Source organism: Spermophilus citellus (genome assembly GCF_964194105.1).
Source record: "Spermophilus citellus genome assembly, chromosome: 9".
In the NCBI taxonomy this organism is placed as follows: domain Eukaryota; kingdom Metazoa; phylum Chordata; class Mammalia; order Rodentia; family Sciuridae; genus Spermophilus; species Spermophilus citellus.
Window position 1 is genome coordinate 17059946 of NC_138191.1, and position 16523 is coordinate 17076468.

Below are 16523 nucleotides of genomic sequence, written 5' to 3' on the forward strand. Positions count from 1 at the left end.
AACTATCAAGTCAGAATCTCACCATTTAAATTATTTTACATGATATCCTATTGAATATCCTATTGAGTATCATATAAAATAATTTAAATAGTTAATTCTGATTTGAGGAATGCCTATTAAAATAGTAGGCATATCTGCACCTTCATAATAAAGTGACCGTCTATTTTCATATCAAACATCTGATAATTTATTCACATGTGGATTTTTTAAATTTAATTTGCCTACAGAAAGCGATGTTTTTTTTTAAAAAAAAATTCACATTTGCATCTGAAAATATTCTAAGATACTTTTAACAAAGTGATGCCAGGTTCAAATCTATTTGCAATGATTATTTCTCAAAATAAAAATGCTTTTCTTAATTTTCCAAGTGAGGCTGAACTAGTTTTGGAAAGCCAAATTCTTCTGTATATACATGTGTAATGTGTGTGTGTTTGTGTGCATGCACATATGTATAGGAAATGAATTTGCATGTCATTTCTTTGTGATCTTAAGTGGAAGATGCAAAATCAATTAACAGAAAAAGAAAAAAGTGAATACACCCCAATAATACCTTCTTCACCTTTACAAGACCCCCTCATCTGGGTTTCCTATTTGAATTGGGCTCTTGACAGGATAATTGTAGACAGCAATAATAGTAATAATACCACTTTCCGTTTGCAATGTAAGGATTTTAAGTTTTTCAAAGATATTCCCCATATAGCCTCCATTAGTGTAGCACATTCTATCTCCAGGAAAATTTTGCTCATATGAATACAGTCAATGTTATACTTTTCCATCTATTGAAGCTCTTTCCATCATGTACAAAAGATATGTACCTTAAGAAATACTCAGGAAAGTTAAGACTTGGCAGAAGAAAAATTGGAAAATCTGAAACTAGTACAGTAACATCTAGTCTTGCCTATTTAAATTCCAATGTCATATGGAAATCTGAATTATAAAAAGTAGACTGCAAGTCTTGTGAAAATTCCTGCATTTTCTATGTGTTTTGTACTTTCCCACAATACCTATAAATAGCATGCTAAAAAGTGTCAATTTACTTGTTTGCCACCGATTTTAAGTCAATAATTATTTTTTATAGGAGTAGTTTACTGATTTTGGCTAACAAACTTTAAGTAACAATAAACAATATCCTGGTTGCTTAGGAAAGTTTTTAAAGCATGCAATGATATAATAATATTCTTGCACTATTATTTTTTTTCAGCAAGTCTTTGAATTGTGAGCTATAATAATACTGTTATGAGATTCTAATGGTAGGGAAATAATATTAATTCATTTGTTGAAAATATGCAAGTCACAAGGAATTGGGGCTTGTACTCCAAATATTGAAGGAAAAATGTATTAGACCCAGTAAGAGAACTCTAAGCAATTAAGAGCCAACAATTACATAATCCAATTTAACATCTTAACTTTGGGTCCCCAATGCACCAGCCCCCAAATCTTTGAGTCAAAACCATATGAGTAGGTGCTAAATAAATTGATGAAAACTGATTGGAATAGAATACTCTCCAGAAAGTGCTCTTAGAAAGGAGAGATGAAAGGACTTGTTTGCAAAATGATGTAATCTATGTTCATTTCAACAACTCTGCCTAAGAGGTCAGTTGGAACAATTGAGGTTAATGCTTATCAGCCCTGGGTTTGGCAGAAAGAAAAATAAAGTATGTAAAACTGATATCATGCTGTGCATTAGAAAATGAATAAAGAAAGGGAAAAGGAAAGAAGACTTTACTCAACCTCTTCCTCTTTCCTGAGCCTAGGACAAGATTCTGTGATTCCTCCAAGGCAAGGAACTGAAGCTTCGGCTTTGAATCACAACAAGAAGGTTATATAGGTGTTTCCTTTCAAATGCTAATCACGTCATATTGGTTACTTTTGCACAACCAGAGATTGTTTTCTATCTTCTGGGTTTAATTTTCAGAATTGTATTTTTAAGAATGAATGCTTTAAAAGTATCCATAGTGACAATTATAGAAACTGTTAGGGAGAAGGCAAGGACAAAAATATCTAATATAAGTAGCTTCCTATTCTTTTTCCCCAGGAGAACAAATGTGATACATCCTATATATTTGATCCTGTTTTAATAGATAAAAACTTTTCTTAAAACTAAATGACAAATAATAGTTTCAATTGCCAAATACGATGAAGATGTTATTTTAGACTCCAGTAAGTTGAATAACTTAGAAAACTTTACTCTGGCGTATGCTTAGCATTGCTTTTGCTTTCTGCTTTGCGAGAAAGCTTGCTGGCTAATTAATATCTTAAAAAATACAAGGAAAGAGACTTTCGAGAACAGTTTCAAAGCCTTTAGCATGGGAATCTGAAGGACACAAATGCCAGCCTCTAATAGGAAATAAGTTGAATCTATTTGAAAAAATGTATCTATTTGATATAACTCCTCATCACTTACTTCCAAATATGTATACCATATTCTGTAAATATATTTTAGTATTTCAGAATTTCTGAATCTGCCTCTTGTAAAATAATCCTAAATTAGTTAGATTTTTTTATTATTTCTTAAAATTTTAATAAGGGTGTTTTGCTTAGGAATGAAAATCTCAAATTAGATTTTATTATTTCTTTTTTAATAAAAGAGCAGTTTGCTTAGGAATGAATTTTCCTTAGGTCATTATCTGAACATTTATTTTGCAGTTTTAGTTTTATCATTACTAATCTGTTCTCAACTCATTAATTCAACAAACATTTAGAGTAACAATGTAATGGGCACACATATTCTCAGAATGTTCATCATGGTTTTAAGATAAATTGCTTAGTTTCTATTCTGAATCACATTTTAATTACTTATTGGAATTTTCATTTTCACTCACATTTTTGTTTCTTTTTAACTCCAACTTTTATGTTACGTATCAATTATGAACATTTATTTAAAAACAAAACACATTGAGAATTTAGCTAAAGAAAACATTTATTCATTTTAAAAAGTAGAAGAAAAATGACTGTAATACAAAAAAATCATTCATCATGTAAATAATTGGCCAAACTAGTTTTATGCCTCTGAGTTGAATTCAAGAATAGTTTGCATTGGTTTTACAAAAAAAAAAAATCCAAATATATTGTGTTTTAATTTATAAATTCAAATACTCAGCCCATATTCTCTTGTAATTTTTAGAAAGCACACCTTCTATATAAAAGAACAGCTCTCTCTCTCTTTATAGCTTGTATGTGTCATAGAGTTGTCTCGTGTCCTTTTGTACAAAAATTGAAGAGGAAGAGGATATAAAGAATTATGAACAGAAAGTATTTGGTAAACTTTTCTTAAAACTATTCAAAATTAAAATTATCTGATAAATAAGTTTGATAACACAACATAACATAGCTACTAATAACTCAGAGCCTCCTCAACAGAGTAAGGAAGACAAATGAGAGTAGCTTTCACAGACATTTTCCAGCTTACTCCAGTCAAACCCTGAAACGCTGGAAATCAGCCAACTCAATGCCATATTTTGCGTGTGTTTTGTTTGAAAAGAAAGGCCACAGGGACATACCAGGAAATTACAGGCTGGTTAGTTTTGATTCAGTTGTGGTTAAAATCTTCAGGAACTATTTTAAGAAATCAAACAGAGGAAGAGCAGGAACTCGGTTTAGAGGGACCCGTGTGGTTTCAGGAAAGGAATAACTTGCCTCACTAACTGGATGGAATTCTTGGGGGCTGGATTACCAAAATGCAGATACTAGCAACATGACCGTTGGATCTAAGGAGTTTCAAAACCCGATCATTCACGGGAAATAATAAATGACTCCCTGGCTGGCTTATCTGTAAAAGAGAGTAGTGCTCTCCTAATTTTGATTTTTATTAATAAAAACATTTTATGGACTTTTAGAAAAATTTAAAGAAACACATAATTTAAATAGAGTAGTATTTTTAAGTCCCAGTAGCTAATAACAAAAGTTAGCTGCTGTTATTGATGGTTTGCCACCGTATTAAGCTTTTGACACATGTTGTATCATTTAATCCTTTAAATAATTTTATGAGAATTACTCCCAATCTGCAGATGGTGAAACCAAGGGTTTGAAAAGCTTAGTAATTTCCCAAGGCCAAACAAGTACTCCCAGAGATGGAGTTGGGATTCAGACCCAAAATTTTCAGACTGCAAACTTAACTAATGTGCATACCTCTCCCAAGCATGTCTCAGTAATGATGAAATGGCTCTCTGGGCTCACAAGCAGTTGAATGAAGCCCAAGAGATGTTTCCCCATGGGACAGGATGGCTTTGCCTAGCCATCTACCAACAACTGTCTGGTCCCATTAATTAACATTGCACACAACAGACTGAGGTAAAATGTAGAGACAGTAGACAAGGAAAAGGAGCAAACTCAACAAAGATGAAAGCCACTGAGCTAACCAACCACCAATGCCCAAGGCAATTCTGACTTAATTTCCATTTCCACCCTCCTTGCCCAGAAATGACCCAAGTCTCTGGAGAACCGCTTAGAAGGAGACTTTTTGAAATTAATTCAGATGCCCTCATATCTTCTCCCTCCCCTTCTGCATGGTGACATGGATAGCACTGGCTGACCTGGCATTAACATCTCTCAGAGCCACATGGGATCCACAGGAAGCAGACATCAGATAGACATCAGACCCCCTCATCACCACCACCACCACCACCACCACCACCACCACCACCACCACAGTTAGGGCCATGTTCTCAATCTTTGAATTAGGAACTGCACCCTGAAGATGGCAAGTGAAGAATCTCAGAACATGTTCTGGGGTTCTAAAGATTATATTGTTTCGTCACATGAAGCCAATAACTGTATAAGCTTATATTTACTATACCATAACATCTCTCTGGAGAAGCAAATTCTTAAACTTCATGCATTATATTTGTCTATTCAGTGGAGGCATGGGACAGAAAATGAGGGGGGTAAGAAGATAGGTAACAGAATAAAAAGAAAATACATAACATTCACAATGTCATAATCCTATTGATATTAATGTTGACATTTTGGTATGCTTCCTTCTATTGTCCTGTTTCTTTGCATAGTTGTAATATTTATAAAAACATTTTTAATCCATATTTTTACAGTTGAAACACGTCACAATTTTTACTCATTCACATACCACATCTATCACTATTTTCTGTGGGGCATTCCATAGATTGCCATACTTTTCTCAATTATGCCTCTATTGTTGAACATTTAAGTTATTTACATATTTTTGGAATAAACAATGTGCTCTGTGGTATGTAATTCTCAATATTTTCAATAATTTCCTTAGTATAGGTTTTTAGAAATGGATTAATTAGACCCCAAAAATGTTCCCATTACCTTGTGTTTCCAAAGTAGATTCTTAGACCATTTAGACCCAATTCTCTATTTAAAAAAAAAAAAAAAAACACCCTGAGCAAATGCACTTGGAAATCGCTGTGTATTACATACAGTCTTGGAAATTTAACTACACATAGCTGATTAAAATTGGAGAATTTTGTGAAAATAAATCTGTTTAATATTGTTTAACCTGTTTCTCAAACTTATTTAATTCCATACATATTCTCTAAGACCATATTTTGGGACCCTATCATCTGGGACCAGTAGAATAGCTGTTTATGAGAGAGAATGATATCTTGAAAGAATACTGTAAGCGCACTCAGGACCCAGTCTGTCATGGAATTTGTTGCAGCTTCCATGAAAATGTCTTCTTATCCATATTCTTAATAATATTTTTGTAAGGAAATTGTATTATAGATCACATATAATAGTTATGCATAAATATGTAAGTTCATTAACTATAGGAATAAGATGAAGTATAGCTCTTTATCATCAGTTTCCTATTCTTAGTGAGGAATGGGAGAATTAATCTCTATCAGTTATACTTGAATTTTGACATAAGTGCCAAGTAACTGGGTTACTCTGCTTTATTACAAAGGAGAATTATTTTTCTATATTAATTTGAGAAGATTCTAGGTAGATGTCATTTGATGCTCAACTAAGTATATGAAATGCTGACCCTATTTTTAGTAATTGCTAATACAAGACACCACATCTGCTGTTTAGCTTGAGTGGTGTGCCTATCCAAAGCCTTCTCACAGTAGGAGGCATCCAGATGCTTACTTACATGTTGCGTTTTAAAGAAAATGTATTCTGTAATGAACTTGACCCTCCCTTCATTTGCTGGGAACATGTGTTCCCCAAACATGGTGGAGAGAAGGACATTTGGGGATACTCCCTTCTCATATTTTTGACTTGAATTGGCAAGAGTTTTCTCTGCGATTTTTAAGTTGTGAGCAGATGACCATGGGATGGGAGCATGTATTCCATGTTCTCCAGAAGCAAGAAAGGCCAGAGGAAGAGTTTGTGTAAACAAACTTTAGTCTATGATTTAGGCGTCAGCTTTGCTGAACACTTGCCTAAAGGTTCTAACCTTCCCGACCCCCAAATCCCAAGATTTGAACACAGAGATGGGAGGGGCTTACCCGGAATGAGACAGAAAGGGAAGGCAATAGAAAAGGATGTCTCACCTTTGGACCAACGTAGAATTTTAGGGGTCAGTCTATCAGTGCCCGTAGCCAGAGGGGCCATGACTGGGTTAGTTTGAATGGGGAGGGTGAGAGAAATGAGGAACAGAATGGGTATAAAAGAGTAAATAGAACGCCTCTGAGGCCATCCAAGAAAGGGCAGAAAGGACAAGGAAAATGTTCAGAAATCTACCACATCTCTGCCTGGACCTGAAGTCAGAAAGACCCAGGTGCTTCTTTCTGCTTCTGTTCTCTTCTGTACAATTTCTGTGAAAGATTTCTTGAAATTTCACCAATTGAAAACTCATTATTGTAAATGGGAAACACTAGACAGTAAGTTGTATAGAAAGAATGATGACAATTATGCATAAAATGAATTTGAAAGAATTCATCAAATATCTTCATCATTCATCTTTCTAGGTGACAGAAATTTTGATTTTTTAAATTCTTTCTATTTTTTCTAATTGTAATAAGGTTATTTTTATAACAGAGGCATTGAAAGAAGCAAATCAAGATTTCTGAGATTTAAAAATACTTTTATGAGCTCGATAGCATCTCAGTGTTGATGGAAATTAGTTTAAAGATACTTTTCTTCAGTTTTCCAAGTTTGACCTTGCTAAGAAATGCAAAAGCTGAAAAAGAGGAAGAAGAAGAAGGCAGTGAACAGGAAGAGTAGGTGACATTTGGAAAAGTGTGCTGCAGAGACCGGAGAGAGGGAAGATAGACAAGCAGGAAAAAGAAGTTGGGAGAGCATATCAGAAGCTGGGACAGGCGAGAAAGCATTAGACCAAGATGAGTTGAGGGTCTGGAGTCAAACCAGTCTCTACCAGAACTGTGCATGTTAGGACAGACTGTTTGTCTTAATTTATACAATGGAAATAAAGTTACATATCTTAGAGGTTGCTTTGTCTTTTTAATTAAAAAGGCAATGTCTGGAAAGCCCTTCTCATAGAGCATCACCAGACTATGCTGCTAAAGTTTACCACTTACTTTGAAGTTTTGGTTATGGTCAGTCCTCCTTTCCCTAGAATCCCAAGAAGGCTCAGAAGAGAAAAGACCCAGGGAGCTCCTTAACTAACAGAACTCCATCAACAAACCAAAACACCTTTTACAAAACTCCCACCATACTCTGTGAAGTGACGAAAAGCAAGAATTAGTGCATAAAATGAATACATCTTTATTCTTCCAGGTGAAGTTTAAAATAATTTAACCTACAATGGTTTCTTCTTCTCAGAGCAAAAGATCACTCTGAGATTTTACTTAAAATTGCAGTTGTCAAAATTTCTGGTGAATTTTGATGTTGATGTCAGGACTTCTCTGTGGCAAGGCCAGCTACCTCCCAGGGAACTACACAGGGCACCTTAGAGTATGTAACCCCCAGGACTTACCACTAGAGTATCCTGCAGGGATCTCATCAGTGCCTACAGGCTAATCCAACTCAGGGGCTCCAGTTCATGCTCTATGGACCTATTGAAAATGAGCTTTTAGATTCAACTATTACTTGCCTGCACTAAGCCTGAGTTTCCTCCTCTGTAAAATACGAATAATGCTCTACTCATTTTGGCTGTTGTAAAGACTTAATAAGATGCAATATCTATTATATAAGAACTCTGTAAACAGCAATGCAGCAATGATAATAACGACAATGAAAATCGTGACTAGCTCTTTGCTAATGTCCTGCTATGAATACTACCGTCAGTTTTTTTTTTTTAAAGAGAGAGAGAGAGAGGGAAGAGAGAGAGAGAGAGAGAATTTTTAATATTTATTTTTAGTTCTCGGCGGACACAACATCTTTGTTGGTATGTGGTGCTGAGGATCGAACCCAGGCCTCAGGCATGCCAGGCGAGCGCGCTACCGCTTGAGCCACATCCCCAGCCCCCTACGGTCAGTTTTATAGGACATACGCCTTAGTCTTAATTGTAAGTTTTTTCCCCATAGACAAGTTATAGGAAGTCAAGTTCAGAGAGTTATGTCAAGAACCTCCAGTCTAAACTAGAGGAGATAAACTTAATCCTTTATAGCTCTAACAGTCCCCAGACCATAGGGTACCTCCTGGGTTTCCCAAACCCTCCTATCAGTCTATCAGGATATCGTCTGCCCTGGACACGTTTGAATGATCACTGCCATTCTCTTCCTATCTGGATCTTCTTTTCTAGTGTTTTTTAAAATTGTGACAAAAGGTCACTGCCTTCATTCCACCTAGGCCATTGACTTCCATGGACATACTATGAGACTTGTCATCACTGAAGTCTTGAAATCTCCCATTCTCCAACCTTGGAAATTTCCTCTCCTTTCCTCTTTCTGTGACCCAATATCTGCCCCACAAAATTTCTTCAACCACATCTTAACTTCTCATCCATGGATCCCACCAGACCTGTCCATCGTCACCTCAGCTATTTGTTCAGCTTAGGCTCCACGGTCCAGTATAACAATTCCTTTACAAACTTCCAGTTCCCTTGCTCTTCTCAACTTCTGTCACAATCATTTTGCAAAACTTCTCCCAGGACCAACTCAATGATCCATGATTTTCACGCCTGTACTCAAGAAGCTAGAGGTAACTGCAGGCATACATGTCACTCAGCAAACTAGTTTCACCTTAAATTAGCAAACTCAAAATTTTCAGGATGGTCTCAAGACTGGCAGAGTTCTGCTGCATTTCTTTAATACACTTGCAACCCCCTCTCTGAGATGACTCTTACACTACCTTCCTATTCAAACCATCTACCTTTTAACCTGCCTCATCCCAGTTGCTGACTTCACCTTGTGGTTTTATTTGAAAAACTAAAACATTCTCTCTACACCATCAAAACCTTTCCCTTTCTGGCCAGCCATCCTCTCCTTGCTGCTCTTTTTAAACTAGAAAATTGTCTCTCCTCCTCTCAATGTCCAGTTATTTACACATTCTCTTGGTCTCATTCCATCTGCCCATCTCAAGGTTTTCCCCAGATCTTCAGGGTCTCTCTACTGGATCATTCCATCAGGTTGCAAACATAGCATATTCTGTTTACACACACACACACACACACACACACACACACACACACACACACAAAGACATACACACCTTGACCTCAAACGCCTTCCATTCACTTTTCTATTGGGTGACACAGAGCCTGGTTCCCTCCATGAGCAAACTTCTCAAAACAGTTGTGCCCTGTGGGCTCCCTATTGTTTCTGCCTCCTTTTTAACTACCTCCACACCCAGCATGTCTCCACACTCCACAATGTTATCCACAATTTCCACCACTTATCTTTTGGTCCTTCTTGGTCCTGTGGTTCTCTGTTTTCACACTATATATTCCTCTCCTGCCTTTTAGCTACTTCTCTGTCTCTTCTGCCGGCATTTCCTCCTATTTGTGTTAGAGCTTCCAACAGGATCCCAGGTTCAGTTCCTGTATTTCTCAAGAATACTCACCCAAGGCCATTCACGTCTTCACACTTCCACCTATGCACTGCCCACTCCTGAATTTGCAACTGAGAAGAAAATGTGTGTTTTCAATTTCTTCCTTCAGATCAAAGGGGCATCTCCTATGTAACTTGATCACTCTTAACAGTCTTCCCACTTTCAGTTAAACCCATTTCTCACCTAATCTTCTCTATCTCTATAAGTGACACCATCGACCACCTAGTAGCTCAAACTAAAATCCAGGGAATTATCTTTAATGTGCCAGCTTACTCATGCTCCTACCTAATCTTTCAATCCCTGCATTTTCAACATGCAAAATGTATATGAAATCTATCCTCCACCACGCCAACACCTTACTGTGAGTCACTATTAGATCCACATTGAACTTCTCTTCATTTACCAGAAATGAGGGGGCCCTTTCCTAGCCTGTACCTGCTCCTAGCCAAAGCTGTGAGTGACACCTGCAGCCTCTTCAGATACCTCCTCTTGATGCTGAGGAGCAGGTGCTGGGAACAGTGGAGTTGTGCCACCACAAGAGCCAAGGTGCTAGGCACACACAGAGACTCATGGGCACCACCAACATCACTTCTGGTACCAAAGATGAACCAGGTGCTCTGGAACCCTTGACAGCCAGAAACAACCTGGATAGGAGGACAGCTTCTCCCCTGTCTTCTCTGTCACATTCTGTTAACTGGTTTGCCAAAGTGTCACATCTTCTCCTTTCCCCATCTCTCACGTCTTTTAGTTTTTCAGACTTAGTTCTCATTACCTTAGAGAAACAGACATCAGAGTCCAAGATATTGATACAATAATTTTAATTATTTTTATTTTCAGTTTAGTTGAGTGTGGAAAAAATAATAATATAAACATATTCTAGATCTTCTGAATAGCCATCTTATGATCTGGTTCTGCCATATTATTTTAATGATAATAAATGCTTTGTATTTATAAACTTGTACACTGGAAGCATAATTATATCATTTAATACTGCACAAATTTTTTGGCAATTGTTTGAAAAGAAAAAAAAATGGTGGGAACATTGGGTCTTCACATGGTACATGATCTAAGAACATTCCAAACAACCAACTGATGTTTTGTGCTGATCCCATCTTTGAATGTATCAAAAAACAACCATTAAGATATGTCTGTATGTTTAAGTAGGATTATAATAAAAACAATCTGTTAGTGCTAGGTTCCCAAAAGGATCTTTTCGCCTTTAAAAATGGGCAATACGTTACTTAAACTATGAAAAACATTGTCAAGGAGATTTTAGGGATAAAAAAGTAACTACTCTTCTACTCTTTCTGTTTCCCTGTTGTATTTTTAGTTTTTATTGTGTTTGTATTTTATGACCAAACTCAATTCTCTCTGAAACTCAGGCAGGAGCTCCCCAGGGTTGGGCTAGAAGATGAACCTAAATTCCCCACACCACAACATACTCAGTGCCATCCTCCTGGTTCTGCCTCCAAACATCTGAAGTGGCTTCTTAGGCCACAGTCTCTGGTAGGATGAACTGTCTCCCTCCAGGCTCTTTGAGCAACTTCCTGGCACCCACCCCTCCAGTCCTTCATGCATAGATGTGCCTCATCACACCCTAGGTTCAAACTGGAATCCCCACTAATCCCCACTATCCTGGCTTGAAGAATGAAAAAAAAAAGAGAGAAAAAAAATGAGTAAATAATGATGGATTGAAATAAAGGATTAATTCACCTGATATTGAATCGCTTGCTCACTGTGTGATTTGGAGTTAAAAGAAAAAAAAAAAGTATTCTCTCTTTTCAGGTAACAGATGACAAAGTTAAGATCGAAAAGGACAAAGGGAAAGCCAAATCTCCCAAGGAGAAGAAGCCCCCAAATGCCAAAGTTGCTAAAGGAAAGGGCAAGGATCAGCCCGAGGTCAACACAACAGTGAAGAAGACCACAGAGCTGAAGCGGAGGGGAGAAGAGGACGAAACCAGCCGATACATCGGTCAGCAAGGCGCTGCTTCTATTGGTTGCCTTTTGCCTTTTGATTCTTGTTTTACCGCGTGTGACATACTTGAGAAATCATTCGGATAATTATGCTCAATCTTTTCCAGCCTTTTCATTCTTGATAAAACCATAAATCACTTAACTTTCCATGACACTCTAAGAGGAAAGTTTTTTTCTATTTTGCAATTCATTTATGTTTTTAGCAAACATATTATGTAGCATGGGTCTCACTGGGTACATTTATATAGCACAGATGAGGAGTGAGATAGTGAGCTGATTGTGCCACCAAGGAGCAGATGATCTTCTTGGGAACATAAAGGAAAGTAAAACAAAGTGAAAAGTGAGTGTTGTGGAGGGTGAAACACAGTGGAAATGAAATCAGGCCACTTAATTTGAACTTCCTGACTCCAACTTCTCCCATTATCACTTTTTCCTAATTAGAGCATCTAGAATTTTCTTTAATCTTAAATTATCAACATAAAAATGGTTTATCCTGGGCAGGTATTAGTGATTCATTGCTGCCTCCCCTAAACCCAAAGGGAACTACTTGTTATTATCTGCATTTTATTTATTTATTTACCTATTTCAATTAATAGATTTATTTTTGAACAGTTTTAAGTCTGCATCATATTTAAAGGAGGGGGCAGTAAACTTTCATATCCATTATCAGTTATCTCCCGTGGCTCTCTTCTACGTACCCTAGACCAAGAAGCAGTGATACAGAGTTCATGGGCAAAATCAGCACTGACTTGTTGAGTGACAGAAGAACAATCATTACATAAAAATGGAAAGTTGTGCATCTGTTGTACTATTCATAAACTGGTCTTAATGGGCTCTTGTAGAATGCAATGTTTTTATGTGCCATGCATTATCAGTATTAAAGTATGACAATGATTCTCACCCCCCAGAATATCACATTCTCAGATAAGCTCATTTGTTAATATGAATCTTATATCTAGGAAAAAAATAGAGAAAATGTGTATTTTTAAAAAATTTAATGTGATGAATGTATAGTTGCTACACAACCAATCCTCAGAATTCACAATCACTGACATAACTTTGGTAGCAAACACGTCCATATTCAATATTTCCCTCTCCTGTAAACACCTCTACCTATAAAATACCACAAAACTGCAGCTACTTGTAATTCAGGAGTAAAGCCAGATGTTGCTCCAAAGAGATTAGAACCAAAAAAAAAAAAAAAAAAAAGAAGAAGTTACTAGAGGCTAAACTCTGACAAAACCCAAGCACACGTTTTTCATGACCACAGGCCTCACGTATGTTTGTCCTCCTATTACACCTATGTCTCATTTGAAAAAGTGATTTAATATTTTGTAAAATGGCCACAATCTTCTTACTGGAAAGTCAGTAATGAAAAACAGTCAACACTACTGCATTCCAGCCAACAAGACCATTTTTTTGGCAAGCGGGAGGGATTATAAATGCATGTATAATGTATATAGCCATTGAACTGGCTGAGCACAACCTGTTCTCTTTTACAATGATGGCTGCTCTTCTTTATGGTATTTTGAACAGACGATGAGCCAGATGATGGTGCCCAACATTACATTATTGTTGTTGGCTTCAACAATCCTCAGCTATTAGCCATTATGACTGAGCTTGGCATTCCCATAACCAGCGTGATTAAAATATCTTCAGAGAATTATGAACCTCTGCAGACACACCTGGCAACAGTTAGCCAGCAGCAGGAAGTTTTTCTTCAGCCAGAAGGTATGCAGTCTGCTACACAACTTACTGAGTCTTTCGACATTACCCGCTGTCCTTAAAGTACAAATGCAATCTGCTGTCCAAAACATAGTCCTATAATACATACATTATTAAATCTTTTCAAGGCTTTGATTTGCTATTGACTCTGCATGTATCAGCCAAGAGTCGTAAATTTTGCAAATTAAAATCATACCCTGTGTTTATTCCCCTTTGTAGCCACACAAAAAAAAAAAAAAAAAACCCAGACTGCAAGTCAGAAAATTTGGTTATGCAACTACAGTTCTCAGGAACTTTTGATCTCTAACTTTTACCCAAAGTATACTCTGGGTGGATTGCTGTTGATAATGTTCTTGTAAAAACCACAAGTCACCAAATGACCCAAGCGAGGTCCCAGCCTTGGATTCTTGCCCTACTCTGCTACTGGTTTATTGCGATAAGTCAGAGGGGGCACTCTACCATCCTGTCCTGAGAATTCAAACTTATGGGATAAGATCCCAACCATATTGCCATTCAGTCATTTTGAGCCTTCGGGTCTTCAACTCAGGGAATTGTGCTAGACCACCTCTGTGGGAAAGAAACAGAAAGCTACTGTGTACTTTCAGCGGCAGAATGGGGATTCAGTGCAAGCCTGTGTTTCCAAAAATCCCAGCTCTTTCTGCCATATGTGTTGCTTTCACTGCTGTTTATTAATAATATTTGCACAGAGCTTTCTAACTTATACAGCCACATACCAATTTCTGTAACACTATGTTTTTTTTTTCAATTGCTTTTCAACGTCAGAAATCACTACCCCTGATTATAATAGCTATCATTACTGGGCACAGGTCTTAGGACAAGGCTTAGCGCTAACGTCTTTATTAAGTGCATTGATTCATGCACTTGCTCAACATCCTGAGGAAGTACGTTTTATTATTTCCATCTCACCAAAAAGGACTCCCAGACTAGAGGTAGCTATTAAATAAAAGAATTGAGATTCAATCCCAGGTTACTGCTGACTATCTCAAAGGCTAGTTACATTAAATAATTTCTCAGTGAAGCTGGTGAAAAAAACTGCCACATAAGTACCAAATATAGTCTTTCCATAAATGTTTAATGAATAAAAATAAATTAACATAAAAAATAGACTTTATAATGGTAGAAACCTACTATTTCTATCAGTGGTAGAAACCTACTATTCAATTACAGATAGAACAAGCGTAAATGTTTTAGACAAATGTTCGTGTAGAACTTTATCAAAATCTGTCATTATGTTCCAGTCAGGGTACAAATGCCTGAAGAAGAGTCTGTAGCTGTTTTAATGTGAACAAAAAGTTAACTAAAGCACAAATCACTCATCCAGTTTGTTTAGCCATGTGAGAAGGAGAAGTGAATCAACTATGTTTTTAACAGTTACATAGCAGACCCAAATATGGTCAAAAAGTGATTTGCCAGAAAAACTGGTCCTGTATAGATGCAATCTCAAAGTGATAAGAATACTGAGCATATTTAGCTTCCAAAATGTGTGTCCTCATCGTAATCTTTCTGGGCCTCAACTATAAAATCAAGGTGAATAAGCTCACTTTAATATCAACCTCAAAATATTCTGATTTCATAATTATATTGTCCGGTTTCAAAAACTTCCCCAAATTACATTTTTTTCTTTTTCTTGATATAGTATAGATATCTTGCAATGCCCATGACTCACTTTTCCAGTTGAAGTGGGAAGAAATTCAGTACTCTCATTTTGTAGTAAAACATGTTGCTATTATTAGATAAAGAAGCTGAAAATATGAAGAAAGAAAACACCACAAAAGAACTCAAAATTTTTTGGAAGTACTTGGAACCAATCCTGAATAACGAGAAACCTGAAACAAATCTCTTTGATGTCGCCCGACTTGAATACATGGTCAAAGAAGCCAATTTTCCTTCTGACTGGTCAGACAACAAGATGATGGTTAGTACACTTGTCAGTGAGGGTGTGTGGGTTTGGTATGTGACCCTGGTCCATTTGCCCCATTCACTCATTCTGTTGATATTTACTGAGCACCTATGCAACATGTTGTGATAGGCTCCTTCATTTTCAGGACAAGGATAACACTGAATGCCCAGTTGCAATTATAATCTGATTCCGTAGCTTTTAGCATATAAACTAGTGATAAAGAATAAGATGTAGCATATGAAGATAAATATTGGTGTTTCTTTTATTTAGTGGTACATGGCATTGTTTCATATCTCAATAATGTTCTAGGCGGTAATTAAAATGTTAATATATATTGATTGTGAAAGTAGTAAATTGTATAGTTAATTGTATTACCTCTCTCATATATCACAGATATATTAGTTCAAACATTGTTTTTCTAAACCCTTGCTTTTATCGCCAAAATTATATTTTTACCTTATTTGACCAATAAGCTCTTTCCTAATAGGATGACTTGACCTCTGGCCCAACAATTAACAGGCAAAATTTTCTGAGGACATCTATTGACCCCTGCTATTGAGGAACCTGCAGGGAGGCAGAACTAAAATCATGAACCAGAGAAGCAGTGATCCAGGAGTCATAGATCTAGTCATAGAACCATGAGTTATATGAAGCACACCACACTCTAGTTTTCCGTCAATTCAGAAAAGGGAAAAATCAGATACTTGGAAATGTAGCAAATCCCAAATGCATGAGAGGTTGTTTTTTTTCCCCCTTTAACAAGTTCAAGTAACTACTTTTCAAGGATGCTATGGAAGGTGTCCAGGCATCCCTCCATTATTAAAACAAAGATAGAAGCAGAAAACTTCTCCTGCCACTTTCTGCTCGACCCCCAGTCCCAACAAACAGGCTATATATTTCAGCATCAAAGGAGTGGAACTGAAGCAGAATGTTAGGGAGGGACTACATGCAGCCAGTGCTCTGAAAGGAACAGGGCAAAGTGGGTAGAGATGGTAGATGGGTGTCTCTACAGTGACTGAAAACAGGG

At 36.9% G+C, this 16523-nt stretch overlaps 1 protein-coding gene across 1 annotated transcript in view; it reads left to right on the forward strand.

The window, feature by feature from the left end:
• Positions 1 to 16523, forward strand: part of SPAG17 (sperm associated antigen 17) — a gene marked incomplete at both ends in the record, with an annotated part of 210593 nt that overhangs the window by 71060 nt on the left and 123010 nt on the right. Inside the window, 3 exons of the mRNA XM_081307538.1 lie at positions 11662 to 11848; positions 13387 to 13581; positions 15330 to 15511. Of these exons, the coding sequence (XP_081163664.1) occupies positions 11662 to 11848; positions 13387 to 13581; positions 15330 to 15511 (564 nt within the window). The remainder of the gene's footprint in view (positions 1 to 11661; positions 11849 to 13386; positions 13582 to 15329; positions 15512 to 16523) is intronic.